The 19,145-nt window shown below is 34.5% G+C and overlaps 1 protein-coding gene across 8 annotated transcripts in view; it reads left to right on the top strand.

Moving 5' to 3' along the window:
• The first annotated feature begins 719 nt into the window (after nucleotides 1–719).
• The window catches only part of cwo (transcription factor cwo), a 99,394-nt gene continuing 80,968 nt past the window's right edge, over nucleotides 720–19,145 (top strand). The window contains exons 1-3 of one of the 8 annotated variants that reach the window (XM_067763273.1): nucleotides 720–2,168; nucleotides 5,509–6,304; nucleotides 6,416–6,679. In XM_067763273.1, coding sequence (XP_067619374.1) covers nucleotides 6,621–6,679 — 59 coding nt within the window. In that variant the 5' untranslated portion in view covers nucleotides 720–2,168; nucleotides 5,509–6,304; nucleotides 6,416–6,620. Of the gene's footprint in view, nucleotides 2,169–5,508; nucleotides 6,680–19,145 lie in introns of all 8 variants that reach the window. The other 7 variants (XM_067763275.1, XM_067763274.1, XM_067763270.1 and 4 more) reach the window with 7 other exon arrangements.

Raw genomic sequence — 19,145 nt, 5'->3', positions numbered from 1 at the left:
TGCACGCTTTTATAGAATATTGTTCCAGTGCGGTTAAGTTCTACAGCTAGTATAATTTTCTCCAGCATCAAATTAAAGAAATCGCACGATAGGGGGTCACCCTGTCTGAAACCTGGTTTAGTTTCGAACGTCATTTTGCAAGTTTTGCGGGGAAACCAAATTTAGACATAGCGGCATAAAGGCAGCTGCTTTTCGTGCTGTCGAAGGCGGCTTTAAAATCGACGAAGAGGTGATGTGTGTCGATTCTCTTTTCACGGGTTTTTTCCAAGATTTGGTGTATTGTGAAAATCTGGTCGATGGTACATTTACCAGGTCTGAAGCCACACTGATAAGGTCCAATCAGCCGGTTCACGGTGGGCTTCAATCTTTCGCACAATACACTTGAAAGAACCTTATATGCGATATTAAGAAGGCTGATTCCACGATAGTTGGTGCATTTTGCAGTATCCCCCTTCTTGTGGACTGGGCAAAGAACCTTTAGATTCCAATCGTCGGGCATGCACTCGTCCACCCATATTTATTTATTTATTTATACATAGAATCATCAAAAGCTGATTTCCCTAAAGGGTAGGTAGACGCATACCAATTTGTATGTGTGTTAGTTTCACTGTTGTCATAGTCATAGCCGTTATCGTGTTGTTGGCTTTTGCCGCTGTCGTTGCTAAACTTTTATTCATATGTATGTACCACTTTGAGTCTCGTGTTAATTTTAGAAATTCCGTGCCATTCATTTCAGTTCAGACTGCGCTAGTACACGGAGAGCATTAAGTAAATACGCGATATATCAACGTACTCGTAAAGCAAGTGCAAAGCAAATTTGATAAAAAAAATTAAATTTAATAATAATCAAGGAATATTACCCACCAATTTTCACAAAAAAAAAATTAATACAAATTAAACCTAAACGTATACTAGAAACGTTGGAAAGCTTTTATACTACAAGAGCATTCGCCGTAGACGGCAGTGGTAAAAAATTTCCAAAAAAAAATACCACTGAGCAACTAGTGTATTTTAAACCCCCAAGAAAAGGGCAACTTGCATTCGGAAGAAAAAAAAGTGTAGAGTTCAGCAAATTTGGGCAAAATATTCAAAGTACAAACTACAACAGCAAATATAAGAAAAGCAGCACATATATATACACTCGTATATATGCACATATATAGTATATACAGAAGTAAACGTGACAAATTGGGAAACGTGTAGGCTGCTCGCTATACCGAGTGAAAAAGCTTTTAAATACATATTGTACATGAACGATGGAGAAGTGAAGTGAAGAAAAAGTTCGTGTGCAAGTTGCTGTCGCTGTTTTCTCGCAAAAATCACGTTTTCGATAATATTTGTTCACGTTTAATTTTTGTAAGTAATATTTTTTTTTTGTGTGCGGCGTGGCTATATTAAAGACGATTCAAGGTTTCGCTTATACTAGAAGCAACGAAAAAATAAGAATAGTGCGAACGAAAATAAACGAGAACCCAAAGAAAATTCAAGTAAATAAGCTAACAAGTGAAAAAGTCGGTATAAAATATAGCACGAAAACAAAAACGAATTTGGGCGGTGTCATTGCTATTGGTGTCGTTGTTGCCGTCGCAGTTGCTGTTTTGTTGCTATATTAGCGCTGTATTAAGCATAGCTGTTGGTGGAAAATTCTGAATGAAAATCATGCAACATTAGCAAGTAAAACACACAAAAAAAGTTTTAGTAAAACACTAAAAACCGTTATTAAAAAACTTAAGTGGAGTGTTAAAATATTTTTTAAAAAAAGCAAGAAAAGAAATAAAAATAGAAAAAGAAATTTCATACAATAATAACACAAATAAAAAATCCACCTTGTAAATATTTGTGTGCATTATAATTAAAAGCGTTATACATACATACTAAATGTATAAATATTCTAAAAACAGAATAAAAAAATATAATAATAAAAAAAACAAAAAAATTGTGTTGCTAGGAAGGTACACGTCCCTACAAATATATATAAATAACGACGTATATATATACATATACATATGTATATCTGTATATACCAGCACTAAAAATAAATAAGAAAATCAGCCACTTGCGTGCTTGGACGTAAATAAGTGTGTATGTATGTACTTACGAGATAAGAAAAATTCATGTAAAAAAAATATGCTGCCATTATCGCGTTATCAGTACGTCTCAGCTTTAGGGTACAAAATAAGTACTACATGCATACATACATTCATACGTCCCAATAACAATGCATATGCACATAAAATATCTACTCTTCCATACAGCTGGGGTCAGGGGCTTAGCACATTCCCACATAGAGATAAAGAATTCCTAGGAACATAATATTTTAGTAATGCCAGCGTCCATCTAACAAATACTAACTAAATTTATAAACCCAACACACTAGAATCGCAAATGTATTGGAATATAAGTGACCCGGCCTATGAAAAGGTGGCTTATGACTCAAAAAAGAAATTGCGAGAAACATCTGTTAAATATAAACAATGCTTTCTTTTTTTTGAGTCATAAGCCATCTTTTCATAGGCCGGGTCACATATTTATTTATTTATTTATACATAGCATAGAATCAACTTTTGTTGCAAGAAAAGCTTAAGAGACGAATTGAACTTTTGATTTGGTTAAGGGTGCTTTCATACTTTGCAAGTGAAATCATTTTTCCCACTTGTTGGTACTTTTCTAACATGTTTTACAGTTAAAAAACTGCAATTTAACAATTTAATAGAACACAAAATATGTTAGGAAATACTTTTCTTGTATAGTGAGAAATTTTACAACAGTGATTGGCGAAATTTTGTATGTGAACGCGCAGGGCGAAATAAACTTCCATTGCCAAGTCTGAAGTTCTTTAATATATTTATAAACGCAACATCTTGGTTGATTATGGAGATGTTACTGGAATACATAAAATTGCGTTGAACGTATCTATATGAAAAACTTCGTTGTGGCTCGGCCATTAGGGCTGTGACGTAAGGTAGTATACCGGAACCGGAGCTTACAAATTTGCTTAGCGGAATCGGAACCAAGAGCGGAAGTGTACACAGAGCACGAGACAGACATACATATGTACATTAATACGATGCCCAATAAAATAATACAAATAAAATAAAAGGAGTATATATCCCAGGTGTACCAACAAACATTTTTTTAATCACTGATTTATGTAGTCCCGCTTAGTTTGTATTTAGCTTTAAGGACGCACTTAGCGACTATGTTGATCAAATAAGTGTGTAAGACACTTTGTAAACAAAATGTTTTTTGAATACAATTGATTTTCAAAGTCTCTTTTACGTCCATTCGCAGCGCTGCTATATTTCCTCAAAAATTTAATAAATATAAAACAGGACGTTGAGAAAACGAAATCAAATTTATCATCTCTATAAATTTATCTGTCAGTTCCGCAATGCTCACATTAACAGGCAGTCGAGAAGACGGTTTTTAAAAAGAAACGGGTTGCCAAGATACAGTGGTTTGGAAATTTAATATTTCTCCAATACTTAGGTGCATATTGATCGATTTTTTTTTAATCGAATTTATAAATACTAATACTTACTAAATGAATTCCGTAGCATTTTTCCGTAGCTTTTAATGAGCATAAGCTACGGTGGAAAAAAAAGTTTATTGGGAAATTTCAATTTTTTTTTTATTTTTGTCGAAAAACTAAAAAAAAAAAAAATTTGTTTAGCTTGAAATTGTCAAATATTTAAAATTTCTGATGATATTTATATTGTCATGAAACGGAAGCATCGGTTTACCTTTCATATGTTTATTATATTGCATCGTTTTTATAAATATACTTATTAAGTGCTTTCTGTATAATTTTTTCTAGACTTTTCAATAAACACTGATGATGGTAGAAAAAAAGAATTTTTGTCAATAGGAAGCACGATTTACAATCAAATCAGCTGATTGCATTTCTGGCAGCAAAACCGCACACTTTTTTAAATAAAAAAATTCAAAGGCGTATTTATGAAAGATGTAATAAAAGATAAGCCAGCATATCTGAAAACTGAGTTTAATTGGTTAATTTCAATGATCTAAAAATAAATAAAAACATCAACGAAAGTTGACATGCTTCTCTCTTTATATGAGAGTACATTCTTTGAAAGAGTACAGGGACAGAACTGGCAGAACGGAGATAGTTACTTTAGCGTGCAACACTTATGTAGCCGTCATTTAATGAACGACTTTGTTGAATAACCACAATAGTTTAAAGAATCTGAGGTAGCTACGAAGCACGCTCCTACTAGGCCTTTTAAAACCACGTTTACATATGCTCTTGTCTACAATAAATCCTCAATAGATAATTTACACGTTTAAATACGCCCCATCCCTAGAAACTAGACTCTTAGCTGCCAAATTTTCACGTATCTCTTTTATTTAGTGCTTCCAATTAGAGATGACACCTTAGAGGTGGTACTTTGTGTATGAAAAAAAGTCGAAAACTTAAAAACGTTTTCATAATTACCGATTCTCGAACGGAAACATTTATATGGGAAGTCTAGTTATTTCACTAACGATTAGGAGTTAAGTACGAAAGTGAAGATAATCTCGTTACATGTAAACTAGGCCAAAGTGTGTGTTTCTAACGGTAACTTCCCAACAACCATTTCAAACTTAACGTAATTTTACAGAGAATTTACAATACTGAACAAACGGTTTGCAAAACGATTGATTTTGGCAATTCATAACAGTGTTGTGTTAATGTAAAATTTTAAGATTTGAGTTGTGTTCATTGTTTCCAGTATAAAATTTAATTGAATCTTGGCTCATACGGCAACCTTGGGAATTACCAAATTGTATATTTTGTGGTCTTATAGCGTTATAAGCAGTACTTTTCAAATAGGCTGTTCTTATTAATCGGTTTTATAAAAATTACGTTATTGTTGTTGGCGAAGTATTAAAATGCAATTTGTTATCACCTTGGAAGTAACTAGAATCTAAAATTTAAGTATTCAGAGCCCCTGTGTACAGAATTATCATATTCTGAATTAACTTTCCATTTCCTTCTTTCTTAGGACCTATTCTCTGTTTTTTTTTTTACCGTTTTTTAAAGTCATTTGGACACGTTCGGCGACTGAAGTGACACGAAGTTTGCCGGCCGTACCGAAGGCCTCGAGAAATGCATGAAACATCAAAAAACCTCAAAACAAGTTTTTCTAAACGGGGCTGTGGCAATGGTTAGGCAAACACCACGAGCGTACTTCTGCCACCAAAAGCTTCTCAAAAAAATTCAAATGCCTTGTTTCGCCAATTTTTCAGAATTCTCTCTCACCATTGGCAAGTGTGCTAAATCGCTGATCGTTGCTGTACACATATACAGTCCCCGCGTTCCAATGGACAGTGATCCAGATCCTGGTACGAGCTTAACATGCAAATGCAACAACAATATGATCTATATGGATCAATTTGTTGTTGCATTTACATGGTAAATTTTTATAGGGGTCTAGATCACGGTTCTTTGGAACACTGGAAGTGTGTTCGTGCCCTCTACAATTACAATTATTTTTCATAATATAGGATCAGCAACAGCTTTTCGGCAAACCAAATAGTAAAGAACGATCAGGTAATAAAAACCAGAGATTCATGAAAGTAAAAAAAATTGATTTACAAAACAAAAAAACAAATCAAAAATTCCATTGGCCGTTATGTGTTAAGTAAAATGTTATGTTAAATTCACAAACAAGACGTCAAGTGCATGATTTAACTGCCTGCCGTTATTGCGATCATTTTTGGATATTTTAAATGTCATAAAAACCCAATTAATTGAATGTGAAATGAAACAACAGTAATAATATTTTAGTGAGTACGCGGAAATTTCCCACAGCATATTATATTAAAAAAGGTCTGAAATTGTGATAATCGTGTACCTGTACGGGGTCGGAAGCATTCGTTCTTTCCACACACCACCCCAATCCCACACAATAGCAAGCGTTGTACTATACGAGTTGCGACGAAGTGCATTTTTAATAATGGAATAAAAATATAAATAAATAAATTTTTAAAAGGAATGATTAAACTACAAAGCGAAAACCCAACTCAATAAAGCAAAGTAGAATACAAACACAAATCTATAGAAATTGAATACTTGCAAATGTTCTAAGGGTGGAAAACTACTTCATAAAACAAAAACATACATACATATAAACAACATACCGGAAGAGCCGAAGTACCTCGGAGTTCGTATTGCAAGAAATCACAACGACAACCTGTTAACCATTTGCTTGCACACTGAAACCACTTACAAAATAGCACAAAGAAACGAGTTATTGTGTATTGTTAACGTAACGTCATATATAACCGTCAACAAAGTCAAGTAAGCACTAATTAAAGTGCAGGTTTTACATATATTCATATATAAAAATAGTGCATATTTAAAATCGCCATTAAAATTTGTGTGTGTGTGCTTAAACCGATATTTGCTCAGGGAATACACGATAGCCGCCATTATTGAGAGCTACACGACGATTACGACGACGACGACAATACCAACGAAAACGGCCACCATTGCTTATAACGCCTTTTCGGTCCTGCCCCGTACCGCTATTATCGTCTCCAGTAAGCCAAAGACGATTGCCACCATTCCACCTCAACTGCAAACGGCGCACAGCGACAAAATTAAGTACGAAGCCATGGAATCGTACTGGAGCGAAACGAATGGACACGCTCCACACTCGGTGAAGTATGAAAGGTAGGTATGCATTTTTATTTAATTTTTGATTTATTTCATTGAATTTTACGCTTATATTTTTTTAACATTTTTGTATACACATACATATATGTATGTACATATATTTTACGTGCATACAATTTATAAGTACATAATTAAATTAAAGAAATTATTAATTAGTAATAAAATAGATTTACATATGTATTTAATTGAGCAGTATATGTATATACAGTGTACGCTTATTCAAAGCTTCAGTATTTATTCACAATAAATTAAAATATAATTTAAATGTAAAAGAATCAAAGCAAGAAATTCCAAAACTCAAGCATTTAAATATATTTGTAGTGATATTAGAAACGTATACGGTATGCGGCATAAGAGCCGGAAGTGACAAAGAATTGTTGTTGATTCATATTTGTAGTCGGCAACTGATGCTGTGAATCATACTAAATGTATATAATGTAAAAGTTTAAGAATTGACTGTTAGTCACGTGTTGTTTTTTTTTTTAGCATAGCGTAGAATACAATTGTGTAGGTATTTATTATTAATTAATTTGATTGATACCTTGTTCATTATTACATTTAACCATTGCTTTAGTTGGTCAATACTACAACGATCGTAGCGAATTTATGACGTTTTTCTTCACTTTTACGTTTATAGAATATTGTTTTCTCGAATTGAAAAAATTTTTTCCGAAGATTGTAACGTTTTGAACTCAGGATCTCTACTGTGGTAGGCGAATACGCTATTTTCAATATCTGCCTATTCTACACTGAAGGAAATGGTGCTAGTAAAATCAAAAAATCGGTTCTGTTGTTCTTGACTTAACGGATATTCGGTGAAATTGATCGAATTATGGTTAATTCGACCGAGTTCTTTGTCAAGCGAACAAATTAGTTTAGTCATTTCAACAGAAGAGAAATTGTCGCTCTTAAGTTAACAAAATTCTGTAAAATTGACAGATTCCTAATCAATCTAACTGATTTTTCTGTTAATACAACTGATCTCACTGGTCATTTCATCAGCGATCAACAGTCAATACATGAGCAAATTTCAAATAGAATTTTACGCTCACTGCGCTCTCTACTTTGTACTTATGACGATGGTGCCACTTGTTAAAAAAACATCAAAATAAGAAAACCACCAAATCGAAAAAACACACAAAATGGGAAAACAACAAAAAAATAGTTTTTCAGTTATCAATACAAAACGAAAAACCCTTTTTTGAATTTACTGTGCAAAAAATTATGAGATTCCAGGACACCTATTTATCGGGTACAATTTTTCAACTTCTCCTCCAAGCGAAATGCAAAATTGCGCACTCTTGTTGCAAAAGTTATGTTTGGACGAACAGCATTTTTACAAAGTTAGTAACATTTTGTTCAAGTTTTTACGAATTTTCTATATATATAAAAAGAAGTGCACATTTTGATTATCACTCCATAACTCGAGAACGGATAGAAAGATTGCCATGAAATTTTTAGGAAAGGTACAGGAAGGAGAGATGATGGCTAGTTGATTTTGAAATCCCAAATCGGTTTAGCTATTCTTGAGTTATGATTTTTTTTTTTAAAAATTCAAAATTTGAAAAAAATAAGTCGGGTTTTCCTTCCTGATGCTATAACTCCAGAACGCACCAACCGATTACCACGGTTTTACATTCTTTGGAAAGGTCTCAGCCTTCGTGAGGTTTATAGCAAAGAAAATTCTGGATCGACGCACAGGGTCCCGAGATATAGGCCAAAACGTGGATCCTGGTACCCCTAGAATGTGTTTATAGAATATGGATATCAAATGAAAGCTGTTGATGAGTGCTTTAGTAGAGGGTAATTTCCATACCCCTTGGTGACTAGGGTCTCGAGATATAGGCCAAAATGTGGACTCGGGTACGACTAGAATGTGTTTATAGGATATGTATATGAAATGAAAGCTGTTGATGAGTCCTTTATTATAGGGTCATTTTCATACCCTGGGTGACTAGGGTCTCGAGATATAGGCCAAAACGTGGACCCGGGTACCCCTAGAATGTATTCATAGAATATGGATAACAAATGAAAGCTGTTGATGAGTGCTTTAGTAGAGGGTAATTTTTATACCCCTGGGTGATTAGGGTCTCGAGATATAGACCAAAACGTGGGCCCGTGAACGCCTAGATAGTGTTTTTACAGTAATGGTATCAAATTGAAGCTACTGATGAGTGCTTTAGTACAGGGTAAGTTTTATGCCGCTGGGTGAATAGGGTCTCGAGATATAGGCCAAAACATGGACCCGGATACACCTAGAATGTGTTTTTACATTATGGGTATCAAATTGAAGCTGTTGATGTGTGCTTTAGTACAGAGAAAGTTTTATGCCGCTGGGTGAATAGGGTCTCGAGATATAGGCCAAAAGATGGACCCGGATACACCTAGAATGTGTTTTTACATTATGGGTATCAAATTGAAGATGTTGATGTATGCTTTAGTACAGAGTAAGCTTTACACCGCTGGGTGACTAGGGTCGCGAGATATAGGCCAAAACATGGACTCGGATACCCCTAGAATGTGTGTGTATTACGGATATCAAATGAAAGCTGTTGCTGAGAGCTTTAAAGTAATTTTCATTGTGATAATCGATTTTTTCGCATCAACCTGGCAAAACTGATAAATATGCTTGCGAAGCCGATATAAAGAGATGAATTAATAATACCCATATACCTATTTACATACGTCCTATTCGATTGGCCTGAAATTTGGTATATAAATTTGCCTATATTAGTATTTACGATGCTTTTTTCCGGAAAGTAGACCAGAGACGGACTGGGACTTGGATTAGGACTAGGACTGGGACTGAGAGTGCGACTCGGAGTGGGACTGGGACTGAGACTCGGAATAAGACTGGAACAAAATAAATACCACCCTCTGGGACTGGCAATAAGATATAAAGAAGAATAAGAAAAACTTGAGAGAAGAGAAAAGAGAGAAGGAGAAGAAGACTGAGAAAGAGATAGAATGAGACGAAGATGGAGATAGATGAAGCGAAAAAGACGGAGGGAGGAGTGAATACAAAGATTAGGAAAAAGTGTAGAGTTGCGAGGGCAGAGTTAGACGGAAAAAGCATATTAAAATGTATGCAGATAGACCAAATTTAGGGCCGAACAACGTCTGCCGGGTCTGCTAGTAAGATAATAAAAAACATCCTATTTAATGTTGATGTTTCCGACAACATAAAAGTTTGACTTGTTTTGGAATCGTTTCAACTTAAAGTGTTACGAAAATTAAACTTGTTACTCCAGTGGTGAATTACCTTCCTGCGATTTGATTTTTTACTTTTCTATAACTTACAAGTTGTCTATTTAAAATGAGAGAGAAGAAATTGAAAATGAGCTGAGCTGCAACCGAAAGAATTGAGAATCAGTTTTGTGACTACTATTTTCATTTCTATTTGCAAAGCGAAGTACAAAACTATAAATCATTTAAATTGTAAATTATAAAATTTGGTGAAAGTGCGTTTAATAAAACAAAATAATAAAGTGTATAATGTTTAATGTGTGCCAGCATATTTGATGTACGCCCAATTGAAGTTCGGTTAATAAGTGCGTACATATGTATGTATATGTAGCAAGCATGCGTATTTATGTATTCACATATTTACGTATGTATGTATATGACAACATAGGTACTTTCGTACAAAGCTCTCGCAACAATTTTTTTTTTGTTCATTTGACTACTAAAACGGTCAATTACGATTCAACGATTTGTGCGCAGTTGATTCAATATCTTGTTGCGATGGATAAAAATTGACCAAAATTTCGGTTGAATTGACCCGTATTTCGGTTGATTTTACCAGTCTTTTTCTTTCAGTGTATATTAATTGTCAGATAAATTTGACGAACATAGGGTAGATGTACCCGTAACCGGACACCCCACAGTAACCGGACATTTTTCACTTTTTGAAATAAGCAAACCGTTGACCTATTTTTAAATTCGAAAAATTCTTTGAAAGAAGCCACTCATTTATAACGGTTTCGCAATTTGCCTTTTGTTTTATTTTCAAAAGAAGCTTTGTTGTTTCACTTTTAGTTTACGAGAAGAAGATGATGTTAATACGTGCTACTTTTAAATTTTTTTTGCTAGTTGTACTTCAATTCTATCAGGTGAGTTTTTACTAATAATTTGGTGACAAAAGTGTTTCAAATGACTGTTATTCTATAAATAATTGATAAAAATACGTGATAACAGTTTAAAATTTGTGAAAAAATATATATATTTTTATAAATGCACCTGTCCGGATACCGGAATAAAAATAACAGTGTTTTCCGGAATCCGAAGAAAGTGTCCGGTTACTAGAAATAGTTAACAACCGCACAATTCTAGTATCCGGGCATGCTGTTCCTTTAGCCCTATTTTTAATAATATTTGTTTATATTAAAATTAATTATAGTATGTGTGATAATCCCTAATCCAGGGTGTTATACGGACCGTACTTATTGGACGATTTGCAGCCAGGGGATATATTCGGCTGTATTTGAGCGGAGCCTTCCCGATACCGGGCCGCCTCGCGAAGTAATGATGACCTTACCACAGCAAGGGCCGCTGTTGTGGCGGACGGTTTTATCTCCATTTTTAACATTAGACCGCTGAGCCGGCCTTGTGGGCAGGTGGTCGGACGACCAAGATGAACTCAAAAACTTGAAAAGAAAGTAAGGATGCGAAGGAAAAAACGATGGCACCGCAAGCCGGGAAAGAGGAAATCGCTATCAGCGATGACTCGGACGCGGATAGCGATGATAGTGTGCAGTCAGTGCTCTCTGTAAAGGAGCGGAATACTGGCGCAAACAAAGAATTAAGGTTAGAACGGGAACAACGAGATAGGGAGCTTAAGAGAACGCTCTCAAAATATCGGGCTGCATTAAGAATTGTGCAGCGCTTGGGTTCATTGGTTCACCCAACCAACGATGATAACGATCGCTTGGCATGGGCACGTGAGACAGTGGAAGAATGTCGAAGACAATTCACAGACGAAAGCTTTGCTGCGAACAGCTCTTAATTTTGCAATCGCATCGAAGAAGCCCTAGAGGCAAGAGCCAGCGATCGGCTGAACCTGACAAGCCTGTTTTTAAGAGGCAGAAGGGGGAGGGTAAACGCTCCAGTCCAAGAACCAGGAGGCGAATTAGCCGGAATGACAGGAACCAAACCTCAAAATCTGCAAAGCGGATCGAAGAGGGAAATATAAGTACTAGAAAGCCATGTACCTCAAAAGCTGTAATACAAAGAGGAAGACAATAATGGCTTGAGAAGCAAAGGCACAAGTTTTAATAAGCTAAAGGGAGATAACAATCAGACTCCAGCTTATTCGATGATACTAAAGGGAGCTAACGCTGAGACTCCGGTTTTCACCGAGAAGAAGATGAGCAAAGTAGCGAAGCAGTATAATGTGTGCACGTGAAGGGCTCTGACTGGTTTATTGATGTTTGCCAGGGAAAGTTACTGTCGGCCATGTGATCAAACATTAATTTGGTACATGGGGGGATTCCGTCACTGGGTTATGTGAAAGTTTTTCTGTTTCGCTTCAGACTCAAACCGTTTTCAAATACCCCCGCCGTTTGTTTTTGCCGTATAAACAAAGTAAGTGAACGGCAAATTTAACAAAACTTATAGATAGGTCTAAATAGTTGACTGATCCGTTTTTTCCGGTTTCTATTACGATCTTCATGCTTCTGTTCTGCCGGTTGAGATACTCCAGGATTCATTCTACGTTATTTTTTGCTAAGACACCTAGCTTGAATTTCAACTGCTGTTTATTTCAGTTTTGGCATCACTACATATCCGTAAGAATGACGTATGTCGACTTTATAATCATTATTGTATATATATTCATTATTGTATTATACATTCTTTTGACGTAGGATGGCTCTTAGATGACGTTTATACATGCACTAAACTACAATCAATTAACAAAAGTCAATTTACATGCTCACATATTTCCCGTCCCTAGGAATTAGATAATAACCTGTCAGAATTTCATGTTTCTCCTTCACTTCGTACTTCCATCTAAAGATGGATAGGTCTCGAAAAAATTTGATAGTTCTAAAGTCTTAGCAGGATACTTTTTGGTTTTAAAACATCTGGTAATAGGTTAAAGAAGAAATTCAAAGAAATATATATATATGTATTTACAAATACATACATATTTACAAATATTTACATACCTATTTAGATATATGTGTAAATATATTTCCACATATACTATTTATTAATATAGGGCCCTTAGTATTGAGCTAATTGATCCGTAGACAGCGCCAATAATAACAAAAAATAATACCACCGTCAAATTGCTGCTTACCGCGCGACGCTTTTAATGGCATGTGAATAAACGCGAATGCGCTAGGAAAACGTGGGAATAATTAAATACTGGTATATTAAATGTGTTATACTGTTTTCACACAGAAACTTAATGATCTCATTTCACCAGCTAATGAAATCGTAAATTTTTTGCTTTCACACAGAAGTAACTGCTCGATTAGTATGAATGATTGAGACAGACAATCATGGCGGAACGATACAAGGTGCGAGCATGTTGACATACCTCATACCTACAAACAAAAAAAATTCCATGTACTTGTAAATTCGATGGACAAATGTCAAAATCGTACTGCACCGGTAGTTGATTTATCAAATCAAATAAAAAAGGTTATAATCAGCTGTTCGATGCGGCCACCTTGTATCGTTCCGCCATGCAGACAATGACATTTGCTTTGACAAATGACATTTTTAAGCACTGAACACACCAAAAACTAAGAAGCAGAAACGGAAGCGGAACGCTACCAACAGAGTTGCATTGTGCTTTTGACTTCATTAGGCATTCGATTAGCTACTAATGAAATAATAATAGATTCGAATTTTGTAGGAAAGATTGAGCCTCAATAAGCGTCTTAATGTAGAAAATTGCCTTTATTATTCAATAAGCCGTCTGTGTGAAAATAGTATTACGTTTCGCGAAATAAACTGAAACTAAACGCACGACATAGCAAACGTGATCCGCGTTACGCGAGCGCCAATGCCATGGTTTGAATTCCAACAGATAGGTTTGGGGCGTTTAAACCGGCAAGCGAAAGGTGCTTGAAATGGCTAAAATAAAACACAAGCCAACGACGCAAAAGCTAAAAAGCTTATAAACAACGACGATTGAATAATGCCAATACTGATACACAGTAAATGTTTAACATAAATCTACAAAACAGACATTTACTATGTATACATAAAATAACCAACAAAAAAATCAAAACAATTGTGGAAAAAAACACCCTAATAGCAATTCACACAGAGTGCTAATGAAATAACATAATATTTTTATTGGATCTGCTGACATATGTTCGTTAATGAGGCAAGTAGCCCTCGTGTGAAAAGTTAATCATTTCATTAAACTTGATTGTGTAATTCATTTAGTTTCTGTTTGAAATTGGTAATACTTCTACATATTTGAATTTTTACATAGTTCCAGTTTAGATACATATATACACTTACACCAAAACGCATTTTTGAGTTAATTTGAAAAAAAAGAAATATATATTTAATATATATAGAAATATATATTTATTAAATCTACACACAGAGAAAAACTATTGTATAATTAACTTAAAATCGCGTATACCACAACTAAAACTTAGGCAAATTAACGTACTAAGTTTTTTCATCATCTTAATAAATAATAACTAAATTAGGTATAAATTGCCTAAGATTTGTTTCCCTTGTCGAGCACAAATTGCGTAAGTACATGGGTAGGATGTTCAAGTTTCTTGGGCCCCATAAAAAATGTTTAACTAAGTCAACTTTGTTCGATTTACAATTGTTTTTTTCTGTGTGTAATGTATACTCTAGCACTAACGTCAATTAATCGAGAATTATTATATGTAATATAAAAACAAACAAATAAAAGAACACAAGTAAGGAAGGCTAAGTTCGGGTGTAACCGAACATTACATACTCAGCGTGCACTTCAATTGTACATTTCATTTCAGATATATTACTTTTCTACATAACACGTGGCACCGCCCGTTAAAAAGAATGTCTCCCCATTTCCTCTTACAATAAAACTTGATAAGTGAAATAGCATTGATTCAAAACTATGTTTTGCTAAGTTATAGCTTATTATTCTAGTGTACGACCCTTTTAAACTTGTTTTACATCTAAGTTGCCGTGGCCTTTAACCGATCCCGTCCATTTTTACTAGAAATATTTTCTGCTATAAGGAAAATATGTGTACACAATTTCATTACGATATGTTAATTTTTCTTCGAGTTATGGCTCCCGAAATATAGAATATTGCTTAGTCATAAAAGGGGCGGTGCCACACCCATTTTCAAAAATTTTAGTGTTTTCCATTTTTAATGTTATAATTCAATTTAGTAAAATTCTATTGATATAAAGCTCTTTTTTGCAAAGATATAGCTTTTTTATTCGTCCACGGCCCTTTTAAAAATCTTTTACATAAAAGTGGGCGTAGTCTTTAACCGATCTCGCCCATTTTTTAAACGGTTTTATTTAGCTTGAGTTGACATGCAGGCCGCACGGCCGTTGTCAACGAATCTTGTAATTGAAATTTAAGTAACTTCCCGATAAGCTACAAGCTTGAAACTTGCAATATAGTTCAGAACCCGATGACAATGCAATAGTAAGAAAAAAACACCGCTAGGTGGCGCAAGGATCGAGATATTCGCAAAATTCGCATTTGTGGTCCGATTTGGCTCATATTTGGAACACATAATACATGCAAGAATAAAAAGCGACTTATGAAAAAAAAAATCGCCGCTAGGTGGCGCAAGGATCGAGATATTCACAAAAATCGTATTTGTGGTCCGATTTGATTTGGTCCATATTTGGAACACATAATACATGAATAGAAAGCGACCTATGATGCCCGATTTGGTTTATATTTGGAACAAATATTGCATACAGTCCAGTAGAAGTGACATCAAAATATTTTGGAGTTGGAGGAGGGACAAGCATACGTGGCGCAGAGTCGAGTAAAGTCTTTGGAAGGATTATATATTGAGGACTTAGGTTGTAACAAATTGTCAGGAAAGAGTCCTTGTAATAATGAGTCACTAAATGAACTAAATAGAATGAGAAATAATAGGCAATTAAATAAAGACTAAAAAGTTGAAAATAAAATAAATAAAAAAATTTTAAGTTAAACGGTTTTATTGAAAATAATACTTATAAATAAATAAATGTAAGGCGCGATAACCTCCGAAGAGATCTAAGGCGAGCTTCTTTTCCAATTTGCGTCGTCCTCCTCTTGATTTTTCCCTACAAATTGGCCGGACAGGACCTACATGTTTTATGCCGACTCCGAGCCGACTCCGAACGGCATCTGCAAGGCAGATGAGTTTTCACTGAGAGCTTTTCATAGCAGAAATACACCCGGAGCGCTTGCCAAATACTGCCGAGGGGCGACCCCGCTTAGAAAAATTTTCTTCTAATTGAAAAACCTCATTTCTAAAATGTTGATGTTGCTTTGCCTGGGGTGTGAACCCAGGGCATACGGTGTGGTAGGCGGAGCACGCTACCATCACATCACGGTGGCCGCCAATTTCTATTGATAGTCATAAGTAAAACCAAATGAACCTTAATCAGGTTATGCTACGCCTCACATTTTTAAAAATTTCACGCGCCCAATGCTTTTATTTAATTGTCTGATCAACGCCCTAGATTGATAAGGAGTGTGATGACTAGTACCTAGGACCTACCTAATTATTTTCTAGCTTTTCGTATTATTATTATTTCATGTGAGGATTGTTTTCAATAAAACCGTTTAACTTAAAATTTTTTTTTAATTATTTTATTCTAGAAATATTTCCTGCTATAGGGAAAATTTGTGTACCCAATTTTATTACGATCGTTAATTTTTCTTCGAGTTATGGCTCCCGAAACATAGAAAATTGCTTAGTCATAAAAGGGGCGGTGCTACGCCCATTTTTTTAAATTTTAAGCTTTTCTTATTTATTATTTAAAATACCATTGATATAAAGCTCTTTTTTGCAAAGATATAGCTTATTTTATTCGTCCACGGCCCTTTTAAAAATATTTTATATAAAAGTGGGCGTGGCCCTTAACCGATTTCGTTAATTTTTCTTCAAAGCATTCCTTATAGCAAAGGCAACCTCTCTGCCGAATTTTGTTATGATAGGTTTAACGATTTTTGATTTATGATTAATAATATTTGTAAAATTGATTTTATCACAAGTGGGCGGTGCCAGGCCCATTTAAATTTTTTTTTTTCAAATTTTTATCAAGAGTCTCAAAATCAGTCCACGTGTCAAATTTCAACATTCTGGGTGTAGTATTTACTAAATTATCAGGTTTTTTGTGTTTTCCAAAATGTTATATATATAAAAAGTGGGCGTGGTTATCATCCGATTTCCCTCATTTTCCATACCAATCTATTATGGGTCCAGATAAGCTCGTGTAACAAAGTTGGTGAAGATATCTCAATATTTACTCAAGTTATCATGTTAACGGACGGACGGACGGACATGGCTCAATCAAAATTTTTTTCGATACTGATGATTTTGATATATGGATGTCTATATCTATCTCAATTCCTTTATACCTGCACAACCAACCGTTATCCAATCAAAGTTAATATACTCTGTGTGCAAAGCACGCTGAGTATAAAAATGATGCTGACGACATCAATTAATAATCTAACGTTAATTTGTATATTTTAATATACCGGTGCAATTGAAGTTTTATTACTGCATAAGTGCACTTAAAATCCACCACCGACACACAGGTATATTTGCATAATATATTGAATAATTAATGAAGTGAATGCCGTACGAAATGCATGCAAAGCGTGCGAGTGTGAAGTGCACCCAGAATTTAATGAATAATATTTATAGAAATAAATATACACGTATGTACGTATATAAAAAAAAAACCCTGATAATGTATAGGACTTTAAAAAAGTATATAACTTTGACGCTCTACACGCATTTTCTATGATCTCGGGTCCTTAAAAACAAAAGGTTCAACAAAATCTAGAGACATTTTTTAAGGAAGAAATTTTATGCGATATTTATATATGACTAAAATGACTAATAACACTGGTTTACAGCCAAAATGCACCAGAGACGCCATTATGAAATGCCTATGTAAAATCACGCCCTGATTTCGAAAATGAAGGTTATTTTTAATTCTATGGTAACGTTTTTGAGATAATTACTAATAACGGTTTTTTCCAAAAAAAAAAAAAAAAAAAAACAAAAATGGGTCCAATTAATCATATATCAGTTAGTTAGCAAAATACAATTTTTTTTATATTTTTACAAAAAAAGTGGAAAAGATCCGTAATGATTGTTCGTTATCTTTGAATCTGCAGGGCCTAGCAAAAAGTATTGTATGCACAGTTTACAAAAAATTTAATTACCTTTTAAAAGCTTCAAACCGTTTTGGAATTGCTCAATTCGCTCTTGAGATATATATGATTAAGTGGACCCAATTTTTTTTTGGAAAAAACCGTTATTCGTAAATATCTCAAAAACGTTATCATAGAAGTAAAAATAACCTTGATTTTCGAAATCAGGGGGTGATTTTACATAGGAATTTCATAATGGCGTCTCTGGTGCAGAAAAAAAATTGGAATTTGTGCAGTGTAAATACTGAACATGTTATTTTCACTATACCCTATCCTATAATTTGTCTAAGGCTGGCTAAAAATGTTTAGTTTTATGTCTCACTAATAGTAGTACTAAAAATTTACGTCTTACGGTATTTCACCGTAAATCACTTACTAGTTTAAAGCGAACTGATTCAAACTTTGTATGAACGCCGCTTATGTAGCCAATGATTCCTCAACTTATTTGCTCCTACACGCGTCTGCATTATTCGTGAAAGACGTAGCTTACATATGAAGACATTATCTTGCTTTGGTACTTAACACCTAATCGTTAATTAAATAACTCGATTTCCCATTTAAATGTTTCCCTTCGATAATCGGTAATCAAGAACAAATTTTAGAGATGCTGATTGTTTTTCATAGAAAAAATACCACCCCAAGAGTGTAATCTCTTATTAGAAGCACGAAATAAAAGAGAAACGTGGGAGTTCGACAGATTATAATCTAGTTCCTAGTGATGAAACATATGTATACGCATAGATTATCTATTGAGGATTTATTGTAAATTAGTGCATGTGTAAAAGGGGTCTAAGATATTCTGCAATATTTTTCTGAGAAGGTTAGCTTTCGTTATCACGTGCTAGCATTGTTGTTGTTGTAGCATTCGTTTATTAGTCCCGATTTCGGTCGGAATTTATTTCCCAGAACTTTTTCCAAGGATATCAGCTTATTAAATGTTTTAACAATTTCACGCAGAGCATTGATAAAATAATTAGTATTTTTTTTACATTAAACCTCTTGTTGAACTTAGGAAATAATCATTCTGTATTGCAAACCAATTTATTGGAAAACAAATTTATTTCACTTAACATCGATAAATTCCAT

The sequence above is a fragment of the Eurosta solidaginis genome, chromosome 1 (genome assembly GCF_040869045.1).
Source record: "Eurosta solidaginis isolate ZX-2024a chromosome 1, ASM4086904v1, whole genome shotgun sequence".
In the NCBI taxonomy this organism is placed as follows: domain Eukaryota; kingdom Metazoa; phylum Arthropoda; class Insecta; order Diptera; family Tephritidae; genus Eurosta; species Eurosta solidaginis.
The sequence above is the reverse complement of the archived record's forward strand: the minus strand, read 5'-3'. Positions and strand labels throughout refer to the sequence as shown.